This window comes from Arvicola amphibius, chromosome 3 (assembly GCF_903992535.2).
Source record: "Arvicola amphibius chromosome 3, mArvAmp1.2, whole genome shotgun sequence".
NCBI lineage: Eukaryota > Metazoa > Chordata > Mammalia > Rodentia > Cricetidae > Arvicola > Arvicola amphibius.
In genome coordinates this window covers 54,906,338-54,922,474 of record NC_052049.1, presented here as the reverse complement: position 1 = coordinate 54,922,474, position 16,137 = coordinate 54,906,338, and the positions used below count along the sequence as shown (strand labels likewise).

General features: G+C 44.4%; 1 protein-coding gene across 1 annotated transcript in view; it reads right to left on the bottom strand.

Moving 5' to 3' along the window:
• Positions 1-1,028, bottom strand: part of Thbs4 (thrombospondin 4) — a 44,804-nt gene extending 43,776 nt beyond the window's left edge. The window contains exon 1 of the mRNA XM_038322807.1: positions 941-1,028. Within this exon, the coding sequence (XP_038178735.1) occupies positions 941-1,028 (88 nt within the window). The remainder of the gene's footprint in view (positions 1-940) is intronic.
• Positions 1,029-16,137: the final 15,109 nt, after the last annotated feature.

Sequence of the window (16,137 nt, the reverse complement as noted above, 5' to 3'; positions counted from 1 at the left end):
AAAATGTCCTTTTCCTTCTTCTTAGAAAAGGGACACAATGTGTGCTGAGGCCATAGAATTCCAATATTCCAACCCAAACTAAAATCAGGAGCACAATTCTGGTTAGACTGTTGGTAGAATGGGTGGCGGCTTTGGTGGGGTGAGCTGAGCACAGACTGCCTGCCTAGGGATGCTCAGCTTCGGGAAGGACAGTTTTACCCCACCCGTGGTTTCTTCCCTGCTTTTCTCCTCCTCAGTCCATACATAGTAAAACCACCCGGGTCCCTAGTGCCAGGAGGAGGGCAGAGCCTGAGATCGTTCCTGGATGGAATACTTTCTTCCTTGTGGTCTTTATAAGACATTTTGCTTAACCTTAAGTGCTTTCTGCCTGAAATCTATTCCCTATCCATGGTCAAATTCTTGATTTTTTTCTTTCTCTTTTTTACTTCTTAATAGAAAAAGATCACTTTCTGAAGAGACTAAAAAAAAAAAAAACTATTCACTCGGGGGAAAAAAGTTAGCTTTTGAATGTAAGGAATAAGCGCAGGACGGCGTGTGGCTGAGCAGTGGGCCAAAACTGCTTTGCTCTGGAGAGTCACTTAGTGCAGGGGCTCGCTCACTAGAGAGAAGGGGCAGCAGGGGACAGACACTGGTCTGCAGACAACTAGGATTTCATCCCCTGCCAGAGGACCAGGGACCGTGTGCCACATTCTGCAGTAAATGATGAAAATAAGTTTGCATCCTTCAAACTTTAGTTTAATTGGCCCCATGGAGAAAATTCTAGACTTTCATCATCACTTCCAATCACGATGAACTTCTATTCGGGCCCAAGTGGAACTGAGAGGTGATGAGGCTGCAGAAACCCAGGCTGACAGGGCAGTGCTCGCAAAGCCAGCATTTCCGGACGATCTCGGGACGGCGGCAGGGTTAGGTGCAGAGGGGACCTGGGGAAGCCACTTACCCTGGGGGCTGGCCTGGGAGCCTGCTCGCTGCCAGGGCTGCAGGACCAGGTGCAGCAGGAGGAAGGCGGCCGCGCGTGGGGCCGGCATGGTGACTCTTCTGCTCCCCGAGGGCTGTGCGGGCGACAGTGGCGTGGCTCTGCCGGGACAGGGCGCTGTCCACGGGCCTCGGGCAGCGAGCGGCACAGGTGGCGGGTGGGGCGGTGCGCAGCCGTCGGTGGGGCGCTGACTGCTTGGCTCCGCTGGCCGCAGCCCGCGCTTTATGGTCCAGCGGCCCAGGGGAAAGGGGGAAGGCGGGGGGAGGACCAAGTCGGGGCGGCCCCCTTGGCCAGGATCCCCCATTTGCCGGGAAGAGCGGGGGCGGCGGGAACCGGGAGCGGGGGCCACCGAGGGAGCGGAGACCAGACCGAACTGGAATGAGGTGGACGGTGGGAAGGGGTGGGTGGGCACTGGGGCGTGTTGAGAAAGGGAGGGATGAGGAGAGGGTAGGGTGCAGAGGGTGGACAGAGAGGACCAAAACGGAGAAAGCCAGTACCCTGATCCCCTATCCTTGGGCACCTCTATTCTTTCCTCCCTTGGTTTTTATGTTTTCTAGAGAAACATCACTTGGAATTGAGTCCAAAGTCTTTGATTGCTTTTCCAACGGATCTTGTCTGCTGAATCACCCACAGTCCTGCTTCCCGTGGTCCAGAGGGCAGTGGTTTTGTATATTTCTACAAGCTTTTCTTGAGTACTTGATATGGTGGATTTCCCCCCATCAAGTTTTGAGACACAAAGAATGACCAGTGGAAATTTTTTGGGGGGGTGAGGAGGTGGGGGTTATGGCGGTGATTGGAGATTAACAAATCTCAAGGCATCTGTGTAGACAGCTATGCCTAGGATGGTGGTTTTGTGCTCCAGGATGATTTAGTTCAGGCCGGTTTACAAAGGTGCTGTGCACCCACCTCCGGCGGCGCAGCCCCCCCCCCCCCAAGGTTCCCCTTGAAGGAATGGGGGTAGGAAGACAGAGAAGGGACAACGGAATAGCCTCTCTTCCACCCAGGCAGAGCCTTCAGAGGATGACATGGATTAACTAAGGGGAAAAACATTTGAAAAGCAGTGGCAAAAATATTCCTCAATGTAACAATCTCCGCCAGTGTAGAGGGCCCTGCAGAGTATTTCTAGTCTTAGCTCATTTGTCTCCAAGAATTCCATTTGTAGAAGCTATCTACCACCAGCTGAGTGGTTAACCCACCGCTCTATTCCCAAACTTGCCAGAATAATCCCTCACCACTTTTGATTGTGTTTACAGCTAATAACCCGGAGATCTGAGCTATTCTAGCAGTCTTCTCTTTGGGGTCTAATAGAGGTCTATCCGGGCTTTCTGTAATGCTGTACTATCTAGGGGCACTAGATGGAATGGGTCACCATATGCCTACCAATTAGAATCGAAGACACACAAAAAAGGTGTGCCTCTGTTCCTAAACAATGAGATGGCTAGGACTTCAGATTTTCAGGTCTCCAAACTGTGTCCCAAGGTTAAAGGGAAGCCAGGGCTCCAGCCTATTCTTTAAATTAAACAACTCTGCTTTTACATGCTTTATATAATGCATTTGGAGTAAATGTTCCTTGAAGCAAGTGTATGGATAGTTACAAGCTTGAAAGCCATATTCAGTGGCTTTCAGCTGGTTGACTGTATTAGAATCTTCTTCATGAGGTTTACACACACATACACACACACCCAGGCATATGCACACATACACACATGAATATACTCACACACACACACACACACACACACACACACAAACACACCAAAATCATAAGGAACAAAACTTGTAATGGTACATGCCTGTAATCCCAGGGACTCAGAGAGCTGAGGCAGAAGAATTGTAAGTTTGAAGTAAGCCTGGGCAAGGCTAGCATGGACTACATAATAATACCCTGCCTCAAAAAAGTAAAAGGAACAATTATTATACTATATAACATCATAGTTTATTCTGACACAAAATAAGACCACTCCCTGAATGAGTCAATGAGCAGCAAGGATCCCAGACTTCCCTGTGAGTTTTTGTTCAGTGTGTCAGAGGCTGCTGTCTCTTCTCACATCAAATGCCATTCCTCCACAGGCTGGGCGGAAGTCTGGGTAAAATGGGAAACTAAAGAACAGTAAGAAAATGGAGGGTGGAACCAAGAGGGTTTCCATCTCTCTGACTGGCATCTCAGGTCTTTTATTAACCATTTCCCTAAGCTAAGTCTGTCCTATTGGACACAGCTAGAGCACTTTCTGTTTTTCTCATGTGACTAAGACTGAATTGTAAATTATTAGAACATTGATAGTGTTTTTTAACTCAGGGTGTTTAGCTGTCTTTTGGAAATCTATTTCTAACAAGTTCCTAGGAAAATACCTTGTGCATCTGAGCACACAATACATTTTGATTGAACTTGACTTGTAGGGATAATGGAGAAATAAAAGGATCAAAGGACGTCCTACTAGCCTAACAAAATTATCTAGGGTTGCTTTTAGAGAGTCTGCACTTTCAGGAGGTTAAGCACCGAGGGGTCTTGGTAAGTTTCACTTCACGCTGTCATAACCAAAAGGGAGTTTGATTACATCAAAATGTGTTAAATTAAGAAATCTATGGTAAAGGAGACAAAAGACTGAATCAGTTTCAGGCCTGTGTCTCTTTGTTAAAATACTTGTGTTTCCAATGTGGATCAGAGACCTCAGGGTAGGGCTGGAAACTGCCAGAGAAGAACCTCAGTAAAAGCTCTTTGAGATACAGGCACAGGCAGGGATTTGGTGGAAAAGACCCTATAGCACAGCCCAGAGAAAGGACAAAGGGGATGGCATGGAATTCGAGAATGAAACAAGCACCAGAGAGAAGAAACAGATTACAAAATGGGGAGAATGTTTGCCAATCATACATCAACAGGGGATTAATATCCAGGATATAAAGAAAACTCCAAAAATTAAATATATTTTCTTTTTCTTTCTCACTCACACTTATATATCATCATCCAATTAATAAATGAGTCAAGTAACTGAACAGACAAGTTGAAAGAAGCATAAGTGGCCAATAGATGATGGAAAAAGTCTTCAATAGTCTTAAAGTACAAATTAAAGCCGTCTTTAGACTCTGTCTCGCCAAGTCAGAATGGCAATCACTAAGAAAACTTGACAACAAAGGCTTCTGAGACCGAGGATAAGGAGGAAGCCTATGTCTCTGTGTTTACTGCTCACAATAGCCAGGGTGGGACCAGACCCCCAATGACAGGTGGACCAATAGAAGGAACAGGCTACATATACACAATGGGATCTTACTCATCTGGGGAGGAAAGGGCAGCAATAAAATTCAGGAAGTGGATGCAACTGGAAATTATTATGCTAAACAAAAGAAGCCAGGCTGAGAAAGAAAATTAGTACTTGTTTATTTCTTACGTGCAGTACCTGGATTTAAAATTGTGTGTGTGTGTGTGTGTGTGTGTGTGAGAGAGAGAGAGAGAGAGAGAGAGAGAGAGAGAGAGAGAGAGAGAGAGTCTGAGGTTGCACTTACATGGAGTTTTATCCTGTTATTGTAATAGCTTCTGAATTTATTTGTTTAATTTTCCCAGCATCAGGTTTCGAGCTCCTGAGGATCATCTCACTATTTTAGAAAGCACGGGTTCTGACTACAACATCCCATACTTAACGATGACAGATCCTTGCATTGATTTCCCTTCCCAAACACTACAAGCTTGGATCACCACTATACTGAGGCTAGTAATCCATGTGTGTATGCAATAATCTAGAGGAATGGCTCGCTCGCTCGATAGGACTTCAGCAAAAGCGCTGCACTGAGGGTTTAAAGAGCGCTGGTGTGGTTGTGTCCGCTTGTTCCGATGCCTCACTTTTACCTGTTCTAGCCTTGTAGAGGACAGGTGACATGGAGCGCCATCACTCTAGGCTGAGGTAGCCAAGATCTGCTGGGTGCTGACATTGACAGCACAGCTGTCCAGCCAACCCCACATGTGAGTCCAGCCATCTATGGGGAGCGTATCATTGTACAATGCTATCATGACAGTGGCTCACTGGTGTAGTCTTCTCTCCTTTCCCACAGTATGCTAGGATATACAGCATGACTCCGTTTCTGATGTTTGCTAACAACTCCCAACTCTACAGCACAGTGCAGACCCAGGCAGGAGACCCATCTTAAAGATCATTCCCCTCACCACCAAATAGCCCCACAGCCGTTCTCCCTTTCCTGCCCTCTTGAGTCACTTCTAGACCAGCAAGGGAGCCCATGTTGCTCCTCCTGAAAACCTCATCAGGCAAGCAATAAACATTTCCATCCAGCCCAGCTTGGTCCTGAAAACCTGACCGGGGCAGCACACCTGCAAGCACATATGCATGTACACACACACACACACACACACACACACACACACACACACACACACTACACAATTGTGCTCACAGGGTGGGGAATGAGGACTGGGATTGTGTGTGCTGCTGTGCTCAGTCTGATGGAGGGGACCTGCTATGCAACAATGGGGAACCTCAGCACAGGAGAAGGGATTGTGTAATCTCAACAGGAGCTCTCTGTAGGAGCATAGACTCAGGCTGTAAACATCCTGGAGGAGGAAGCTGTGGTTGACCGTTTCTGTATATGCTGTCAACATTTGTGCATGGACCAGAGGAAGGCTTTGCCAGTTCTCATGGGTCTGAGGCACTGATGTCCTTGTCAATAAGCTATATTCACTCAGGACCTCCTCTGCTCCTCACACACCTCAACCAAAGCTGTGCCGCATCGGTATTGACCTCGGCATGGAGAGGCTCTTTCTGTAGGATAGCTACACCTCTTCAGAAGCGGGGAAAATGACTATGTATCACTGTTTGACACAGCCAAGTAGATGTTGTATCTGCATTTGTTCATGGCCATCCGTATAAAGTTTCCATTACTTATGCAGATTTCTACTTGGATTCTCGAATGGATTATAAATGGGAGTTATTAACGCAAAAATGGATAAAGCTAATATGGTTTTCATTCTGCTACGTGCTGACATTTATACCACAGTGTTGGGGGTATGTGAATGCCATTAGTTGAATGTTAATAATAAAAGAGGGGACTTGATGAAGTGATGGGAAAATAGCTTTTCTAGAAACTACTTAGCACAAATAATGGTCCAGTAAACAAAGGAGGCGGCTTTTGATTAGTGTGCAATTAAACACAGATTTTTTTTCCTCCAAAATTTAGATGATGCTTTGTTATAGCAATTAAGCCCTGAAGATTAGGGAAACATGGACAGAAGAGTGTAAAATCACTAATTTTCAATCTCACTGGGGGTCTTTGTGGACTCTGCACGAAAGCTTGTCATTAAGCTTCTTTAATACACTTTACTAAATTGTGTGTAAAATGCCTTAGAAAAATAGCCTATGATGCCACTGCAAGCCCATCTATTCAGTTAATAAATATGCTTACTGAACTCGAAGTCCAGAGAGGTTTGACAGCTATCATTTCTTAAGTTTGTTCTCTCCTTCATCAGACCACCATTAATCCATCCATGTGGTGAGTTCTCTCCTTCATCAGACCACCATTAATCCATCCATGTGGTGAGTTCTGCCATCTCTAATAACAATAAGCAATACTAATGGAGCTCCAGGTTCAGTGCCAGGTTTCTGAATGTTTTTGTTAAGAAGCATGGCAGGGAATGGCAGTAGGGAATATAATGGTAATTGATTCAAATTTCTGAGGCAGCATCATGTACCCCAGGAGGTCTCAGGTTTGCTAGGGTAGCTAAGGATGCTCCTAAACTCTAGATCCTCTAGTCTCCTCCTCTCGAGTGTTGGGATTACAGGTGTATGCCACCACACTCAGCTCAAATATGCATCAATTAAAGCAGAGGAGTCCAGAATTTGGGACCATTTGTTTTGATCTGTGTTGAGGCTCAACTATGGTAGACGTTGTATTGTATTGTAACATGAATGGTATTATGTGAGCTTTATGCATATATTTAGCCTAACTAAAGGAACTAACACCTGAGAGGTTTTAGCGGTTGTCAACAGGAAGATTGGTACTATTAACTACAAATGACTCCCCTCACCCCGTAGCTCTAAAAGATATTTAAGTATTTTTCCAACTCTACATTTAAAAGTTATATGCATTTTGCTACCCAGTAATTGATGAAAGTATTGTGTTAAAATGAATGTTTGCCAATTGAGCATGGGATGTTAGTTTATTTTCATTAATGCTAACATAATAAATTGCCCGGCAAATAATTACTATGCATCTATCCAGCAATTCACTTAACTTCTGTTGACATTCTTCTAGAATGTGTCAAACGCTGTTAGGCAACAGACGAACAATGATGACTGGAACACAATTTTCATTCTCTGGCTCATGGCCTTTTCAGGCAGACAGGTAACATGAAGAGTCCATGGGTTATGTGGGAGATCTGTCATGAGAAACAAGGAAGGGCCCAGGGAGAAGGCAAACTGTAGCTGGAGAGAGTTGGGAAGGTATTTCCCAAAGAATTGACTTTTTCTTTGAAGGTTGCATGCTCCAGGTATCAAAGGAGACCCTTGAAAGCAAGGAAATGCTTGTCCCGTGAAGACCATGGAGAAACTATCTGGATTTCTGACCTGGGTGTCATTCGCTGAGCCAAGGAAGTGATCTGGCTTTGCCATGTTGAGCTGAAGGCACTCTTACGATGCTCACACAGAGGTCTATTAAGGTGTTCAGTGCCACACGTCTACCACTAAGGAGGGAAGTTTAGGTTTGGGTATCAATAATTTACATACAGCCATCAAAGCTGTAAAGATCACATAAAATGAGGTTGTAAAACAAAAAAAGGATTATGGGGGATGCTGAGGATCCCCCAACATCATAAGAACAGGAAAAGAAGCAGTGAGTGTAACAAAAATTTACAAAAGGGAAATCTGGAAAGTGGTGTCAGGAAGGTGTTATAGAGGAACCAAGCAAGATACGGAGTAAACAGGACTGGGGAGACTGCTCAGAGGTTAAGAGCACTGGCTGCTCTTCCAGAGTCCTGAGTTCAATTCCCAGCAACCACATGGTGGCTCACAACGAGATCTGGTGCCCTCTTCTGGCCTGCAGGAATACATGCCTGTATCACAATTAATAAAAACCCAGAGACAGATATTGGGGTTCAACCTGAAGGTCAGAAAAGTAAAATAGCCAGCCACTGGCTCTTATCTCTACCTCAGTCCAAAATGGGGATTCTGCCTCCAAGAATCCTCAGAATGAGACTGTGTCTAAGATCTGTCTCCTCCCATCTTATATTGTTCTCTAGTTCTGGGATTAAAGGTGCGCACCACGACCACCCAGTTCCTATGGCAAACTAGTGTGGCTACCGGGATTAAAGGTGTGTGTCACTATGTGTGGTCTGTAAGGCTGATCAGTGGGGCTGTTTTACTCTCTGATCTTCAGGCAAGCTTTATTTATTAAAATACAAGTGAAATATCACTACACATGACAGCAGAACACCACATATGTAATAAATAACTCTTTAAGAAACAAACTATGGAGTAAACACATCTCTGGGTGGGGCTTGGAAAAGCTGGAGTGTATTGTCAACATGCATGAGACCCTGGGTTCGATCCCTAGCACCAAACAAACAATAAATAGAAATTAAAATTGAGTTAATCTTTCTGATAGAAAAAGCGGTTTGATGGCAAGCTGTAAGGTGTGTTGGGGGAGCAGAGATCTGCTGTGTGAGAAGTGAAGTTGAAGACTCAAAAGTGGGGACAGCCAGGGCCACTGTCCATCAAGAGGCTGCCTTTGAGGGGGATGGAGGCTAGAGGACAGTCACTGGTAGACAGATGATGATGTTGATTTAGATGAAGTTGGGGGGTTTAACACATGAAGACTCTTAGTCAAGGGGTGCTCAAAGTACAATCAGTAACACTTAGTGGCCTATGAAATTTGATATTTCATTTTCTTATAATTAAAAAAAACATAGTGCTTGTCATCTTTTTAGCAATGTAAACTTCGCACCAGTTAAGGTTGTCTATGTAACAGATTGTAGTAGCAATCCAGCCTGGGAGTTTCTTGTCTCCCCTGTTGTGCAGTCTAGAGGAAGACCCAGAAATGCTCCAGCCGTTTCACCATGTTATGGGCCAGGAACAGCTGAGCTATCCTCGGGGCTGCAAGAAAGGGGCTAGGACTCCAACCTCACACCCCCTTCTCTCCTTTCCCAGAACGATTCCAACACACGCCAAAGGTCTTTATCTTCTAGCCGTGATTCACAGTCACGTTCATGACTGTTCTTCCACAAACAGAGAAAGTGACACTCCCGTGTTTATATTCTCTGTTATATGAGGTGGAGTGGCCTGGGAAGGGAGAAAAGAACAGACTGTGTTAGCAATTCATCCAGAGGCTCCCGGCCTCCACAGCCACTGCTGGGTACTTCCAGGTGGCTCTCTGGCGAGCGGTCTTTATTGTCCTGGGAGGTTTAGAATGCCGTACAACCCGGATGTGAGGCTCAGAGAGATGGTGTTCTGGTCAATCAGGTGTGAGTGAGAGCACGGGGGAGGAGGGGAAGAAATGAGACAGAGCAAACCGGAGGTCAGAAGGAGAAAACGGCTTCAATCTCTGTCATTTAATCAAAGAGGGTTTAGTGTGGCCCATAGGCCCCAAATAGTCGTCCCTTCTTTTTCCAGGGACAGCAAGGCCATTTGTATGGGTTTTGTAGCTTTAAATGGTTAGGAGAGAGTAATATTTCTGACACGTGAAAAGTGTGTGAGTGTCAATAAAAGTTTAATTGGACCCTGTCATGCAACTCTGTCCATAGCTGTTTGGACAGGATGACAAAGAGAAGCAGTCACAGGAGAATCACTCAGCCTGTGAGAGCCCCTCATCTGTGATTTCAGTCACTCTCTCTGGGCTCCACCCCAATCCCAAGGTATGTAATCCCACCCCAGATGCACATGCACTACTAAGTTTATAGAAGATGGAAAGCAGGTTAAGGAGGGTTTTTCCTGCCATTTTGAAGAAGTTATCACACAGGCTGAGGTGTATATGTGGACTTTTCTTTGGACCGAAAGCTCACAGAAAATGACATAACACTGAGATTTATTATTAACTATGAAAGCTCGGCCTATAGCTTAGACTTGTCCCACTAGCTCTTATAGTTGAACCCATTTATATCAATCTGTTTTGCCTCATGGCTTTTCACCTCTCTTCCATCTTGCACCTCCTGTTTCCTCTCCTTATCTTTTGGCACCTCTCTTGTGCCTAGATTCATCTCCTCTTCTCTCTCTTCCTGGAAGTCCTGCCTAACCTCTTCCTGTCTAGCTGCTGGCCATTCGGCTCTTGATTAGACCAATCAGAAGGTGCCTTGGCAAAGACACATCCTCACAGTGTACACAGAAAGATGATTCCACAAGGGAGGTGGAATTTCTCAGTGTAGTATCTGTGTTGGAGTTACGTGTTCCTATAAGTGACCCTGAGTAAACTCATTGGTTCGCCACACTTGAGTGGAACAGCTTTTTCACCTGTAGCTGGAGCCTGCTCCAGGGTGGTTAGACATTTATTCCAGCTTCCCCAGGGAAAGTCATGCAGTGGTCTGAGTTGGCAAGTGGATTTTCATGCTTGTATGTACTTGTGCTCACGCTTAGCATGCACGCACATGCATGCCTATGGCTAAACATGCACACATGTTTTTCTCCCTTCTGTAGAAGAGTGCTATAGGGTTTTATCCCTGAGCAACCCAGATAATTGCAGCAAACATTGTCTCCTTCATGTCAGGAGCCATCTTGTACTTGGTTTCACTTAGTCTTTAGATCAGACAGACTAGAGAACTCAGAAGTCCTGGAGGTTGACCAGCCTTCCCCACAAATGTCAGAGCTTGACTCAAACTTGGGCCTTCAGTCCCCAGGCTGGGAGCCCTTCTATGCTGCTGGTCTGCCTTCTGTGTGATCTTCTGACATCAGAGAACTGAGGCTGCTTCCTAAGATCCTGAAATACTTCTGAGGATGCCTAGTGAAGCAATGGAGGAGTTTCTAGCTAGGACCACTTCCCGCTCCGGTCCTGACTTTATCACTGTGTGGTCTTGGGAAGACTTGTAATGGTTTTGCTCCCTAGCCTGGTGCATCCAGGTGATGCTACCATAAGTGTTTGTGAGTGGAGATGCTGTTGGCCAAAAGTTGAATAGAAACATGTAAGCCCTGTTGAGATGCATACATCAATCCATCATAGTTTGTTAACTTGGTAGTGTTCAGCAGATGTTTGGTTTGTGATCAATCTTATTAATCTAGCATACATCATGTTAATCCAGCATTCTTCCTCTAAACTGAGAGGAAATGGAGATGATGTGGGCTCCCTTGGCAAGCTTCAAATTCACGAAGGTGTTCTCTGAGGAAAGGGCACCCAACCCGCTCATAAAACACAGGGACTTGGGCAATCTTTGACCTAGTAGGATGTGTTCTCTTAGGGAAGGGACACCCAACCCTCTTGTAAAAAAGAGGGAAGTACATGGGCTTAGAGAAAATGTTACTGCTTGGATCACCAGTGCACAGCACCTTTGCCTCTGTAGAATAAAAACTGCAAAACTGCTCCACACTCAGGGGAGGCTGTTACTGTAGATAGACACACACAAGTCTCACTCCAGGGCTACTGGGGATACATGCACAGCTAGGTATGTTGTCTGATACACAGAGGAGCAACACAGAGACCAGGGGTTGGCTCAGGTCATGGCCATGTGCAACCTGTGATTGGCATTATAGGGTAATCAGTCTGTGATGATCAGGAGCTGCGGGACTTCACAGCATGCGATGGTTCTGATGCTTGACTGTCTAGAATAGATATTGCTTCTTTTTATAGTTGGCTATTTATTTTTGAGGTACTAAAAGTGAGTTCCAGAGCCCTGCCCATGTTAGATGAGTATACTAAACTGCCTTAGAGCTATGCATCACCCCTTCTTTCATTTACCACATATTCTGTCAACAGGGGATAACAGTACAACTGAGGAAACCGCTGGCAACAGCTGTCCAAGGGAAGGGTTGGCCGTAGATGCTTGGCTAAAGGAAGTGTGACATTCTTTTGGATAGTCCAAAGTATCCAAAGATTATGACAATGAAAAACATCATAAAAGATATGGGCTTCAGGAATCCGTCCTGGCAAACGTGAAAGCACGAGGAGAAGGGATGGACTGCGCTCGCCAGCAGTGTTGTGTCCATGGTTCTTTGGAAAGGTGTTTGCTGCCTGAGAAGGTCTTCTGTGACCCTGCCTATCTCTATACCTTTCTGCTAGAGAATCTGGAATTATGAATATATAATAATTTGAATTACTAAGCTTAGTAAGTGAGGGGGGAAGATTGGCATGCTGAAACATTTTTAAGTGTTAAGACAATTGTATTTTGAGCAGGGCATCTTAAAGGTAAGCAGATGGACTTTCTGCTATGCACACTTGTCTCAGAGTCACCGAGTTTTCACTGCTCTCTCCAGCCCCCTCTGTGTAAATGTCTAGGATTTTAATTTTTTTCTTGCTTAGAAGAAGATTTTAAACACAGAAAGTTTTACTCTTAAGTACCCTAGTCGGTACCTCTTAAAGATATCTATATAATCACAATGTCATAATCCCACTGCAGTAACTAATTCTGTAATGCTGTTCAATGTTGCTCACATTCTAAATTCCAAATTGCCCCCAATAAACACCCATAATTTAATAATGTATGTCATGTACATTTGATCGGTTATTCTGTCTTTTTGGTTCCCTTTAATTTAGAAGAGTCTCTCTCTCTCTCTCTCTCTCTCTCTCTCTCTCTCTCTCTCTCTCTCTCTTTCTGTTTGTCTTTGTCTCTCTCTGCAAGTGTGTGTGTATGTGTGTGTGTGTCTGTGTTTTGCACATGTGTATTTAAGTACTTATACATATGTGTGTTGGAGGTTGACTTTGACTTTGGATACCTTCTCAGTTTCTCTTCTTATTATTCTTGAGACAAGGTCTCCCTGTACCTAGAACTCATTGATTTGGGAGCTCTAACTGGCCAGAGAACTTCGGGGACCTGCCTGTGTGCACTCCTCCTCAGCCTGGGGGTGCCTGGCTTTTTACTACGTACTAGGGACCCACACTGGAGTCCTCACACTTGCACAGCAGATACTTGGCTGACTGGGCCATCACATCAGTCCTCCCCCCAAAACATTTTTTTAAAATCTGTGAAAATACAAAAAAAAAAAAAACCCAAAACCAATGCACTCAACCAAAATAGACTAACAAGTGGGGAAGGAAGCAATTTACGGTCTTATGATCTTGCATTTTTTAGGAGCAAACGAAAAGGTTAGATAAACTTACACTATACTAAGCTGTTTGAATTAACCTCAGAAGAATAGCTTTATGACGTGCTCAGACAGCAAAAAGAAGATTAGCAAAGGGAACGCCCTGGTCATTGGCTAGCCAGTCTAGCTGAACTGATGAGCTTTAGGTTCCAAGGGAGACTCTGTGCCCGAAAATGAGGTGGAGCATGATCAAGGGAGATATCTGAGGTCAGCTTCTGGCCTCCACACACACAGGCACATGCATGAACAAGAATAACCACCCCTGTCTTAGCTATGGTTCTATTGCTGTAAAGACACCATGACCATGACGACTCTTATTTAAAAAAAAAAAAGCAATACTACTGTGGGAGCACATTCTGCTCCTTCAGCCAATAGCCTTTAAGAATCCAGCCCACTTGGGCGTGGTCTCTTATACTGTAAAAGCAGTGGTAACCGTGTGCCCGCCCTCTTGATTCCAGCTCCTGTTCTAGCGGTGAGACTCGGTTCCTGTTTGCACAGAGGACTGTTGTCTCGGATGGTGATCTGTAAGTTTTCCCCTTAAATAAATAACCCTTTTATTATTCATAATTCTGTACTGGTGTGGGATTGTTTTGTGACTTATGTCCTCATAATACCCCAAAATTTAATTGAGGTGGTTCGCTTACAGTTTCAGAGGTTCTGTTCTTTATGACCATGAAGGGGAGCATGGCAGCATGCAGGCAGCCATGGTACAGGAGCTGAGAGGGCTACGTCTTGCAGGCAACAGGAAGTAGACTGACCGTCAAACTGAGGGAAACTTGAGAAAAACACCCGAAAGCCTGCCCTACAGTGACACACTTCCAACAGAAGGTGGGGCCCAGGTTAAAGGTGTGTCCTCTAACCTCAAGGTCTGGATTAAAGGCACATGTTACCCAGCCTCCTCCAGAAAGATCACAGTTCCTCCAACAAGGTCACACTTGCTTCAACAAGGTCACATCTCTTAATAGTGCCACTCCCTATGAGTTTATGGGGACCAAATACATTCAAACGACCACAACCCCCATTTTTTTTTAACACATTGTCAAACTACCTTATGAGATAGTGTCTTTCATATCTCTGAATTTTCTCAAATAAAAATGTAAGAAATTTATTTCAAATTCAAGTATAAATTAAAAGTTGCTTATTTGGAAGTGTTTTCTGTATGGGTAAAAGAGAATTTTGTTCTTACTAAAATTTGGTTTTTGCTTTTGCCACAAGATGCCCTCCCTACACACCAATGTTTACTTTAATACCTTGATTCTTGGGGTCACGCCATTGGTTTGGGATGAGAACAGACTTCGTACTGATTTCTGAAATGGCTCCAATCACACTTCAGCCATGTATTATGTTGTGTGAGTTGCCACTCTCAGCATTGCTGATTACAAAATAAAAATACTGATTGACTCTGAAAAACACTGGCGATGTACAGGATTGGTTCTGCACTAGTAAGTATTCATCTGAGATTTAATTTTTATGTAAAATAAGCGCATCCATCTCATTACTTTTAACATGACATGTATACCAAAGAATTGTTTGAAAACAAAGCACGCTATGATTTTAAAAATCAACAAATGATTGATTCATGTGCATGCCTGTTTTAAATACACATAATATGAGGATACACAGAAATTTCTTGGGTGAAATGGGGTCATAAGTGGTAAAAGTTCTGAACCAATTTGTCTTTCCTAAAGTTCATCCAGGTTGGAATAACAACCCACTTGTCTAAGCTTGGGGATTGTCATCGCTGCTAATTTAAAACCTCTAACAAGACAGGCAGAAGGACTGTGTTTCTGGACCACCTCTCAGGGCCAGTAGTAATCCAAATACAATGATAGATGTGCACTCAGTATCACGTATGATGAACAGGACTATACCTATCAAGTAGAAATTGTAATTGATAAAGAACCTGCCCTTCTTTGATATAAAGAATTTGTGATAGATTTCATCTCATTTGATTCAACTTATTCTAAAAGTAATGTTCCTTCTCAGAAAAATTCCACTCGAAAGATCAGCCAAGACATTCAAAAGAATAATAAAAAATAAATGTGAAATGAAATAAACCAGATGAGCCTTTTCAGACCCCAGTGGAGGTGTTGCCAGGAGGAGAAGAACAATGGCGTAACCCAAAGAACGGGCTATGGAGGAAACAGCCCTTTGGCAGTGGAGCACACCGTACAAATTAAAGCGGTATAATGCCCTACTTTATACAACATGATGCTTCTCCTTAATGTGTATAGATTTAAAAATCAACATTTGTAAGGAAAACCCATATGAATTAGAGAGAGAATTGGTCTGTCTAAAATTTGGAAATGAGAGAGTTAGGAAGTATCTGTGAGACAAAGTTCAGTGATGAGTGAGGTCTGTCCAGGAAAGGGCTGTATCCTGACCCTGAAGACAGGCCTTTGGGGTTGAGAGGATTACCTTGTGAGGTTGGGTGTACTAGGCAATGACAGGGGACCCTCATGAAACATCCCCCTTGTTGTTTGTCAAGCAACTTTCCGTTAAATTGATGTTCTTGTCATTTGCCTGAGAATGAGCTGTCCTGCTTGGTGCTGACGTCCACCTTGCAATAAACCCCTTAACCTTTAACAACAGATAGACAGATCGGTTGCTGTTCTCCTGCGTTCCTCAGACACTGACGGGAAAGGCTTCCTACAAGTCCAAGACAGCGACTCTGGCCTCAGTCTCCGGCACTTTCACATTAGGACAAAACACTGCCCACTGGGAGCCATCCTGCCAGTCTTCCCCCCAGGACCTTCTCCACGAGAGTTGACAGTCAGCAATTATTTTTACTAATGATGAAGATGCTGTGTTTCAGAGAAACACATTATCAAAAGGTCCTTTGTTGAGGGGTGGAGGATATTTCAGAAGGAATCGAATGGGCTCCAAACCATGAATTCTCCTCTCCTCTGGCATCTCTCAGAGGACTGGCTACGTCACCTCCACTGC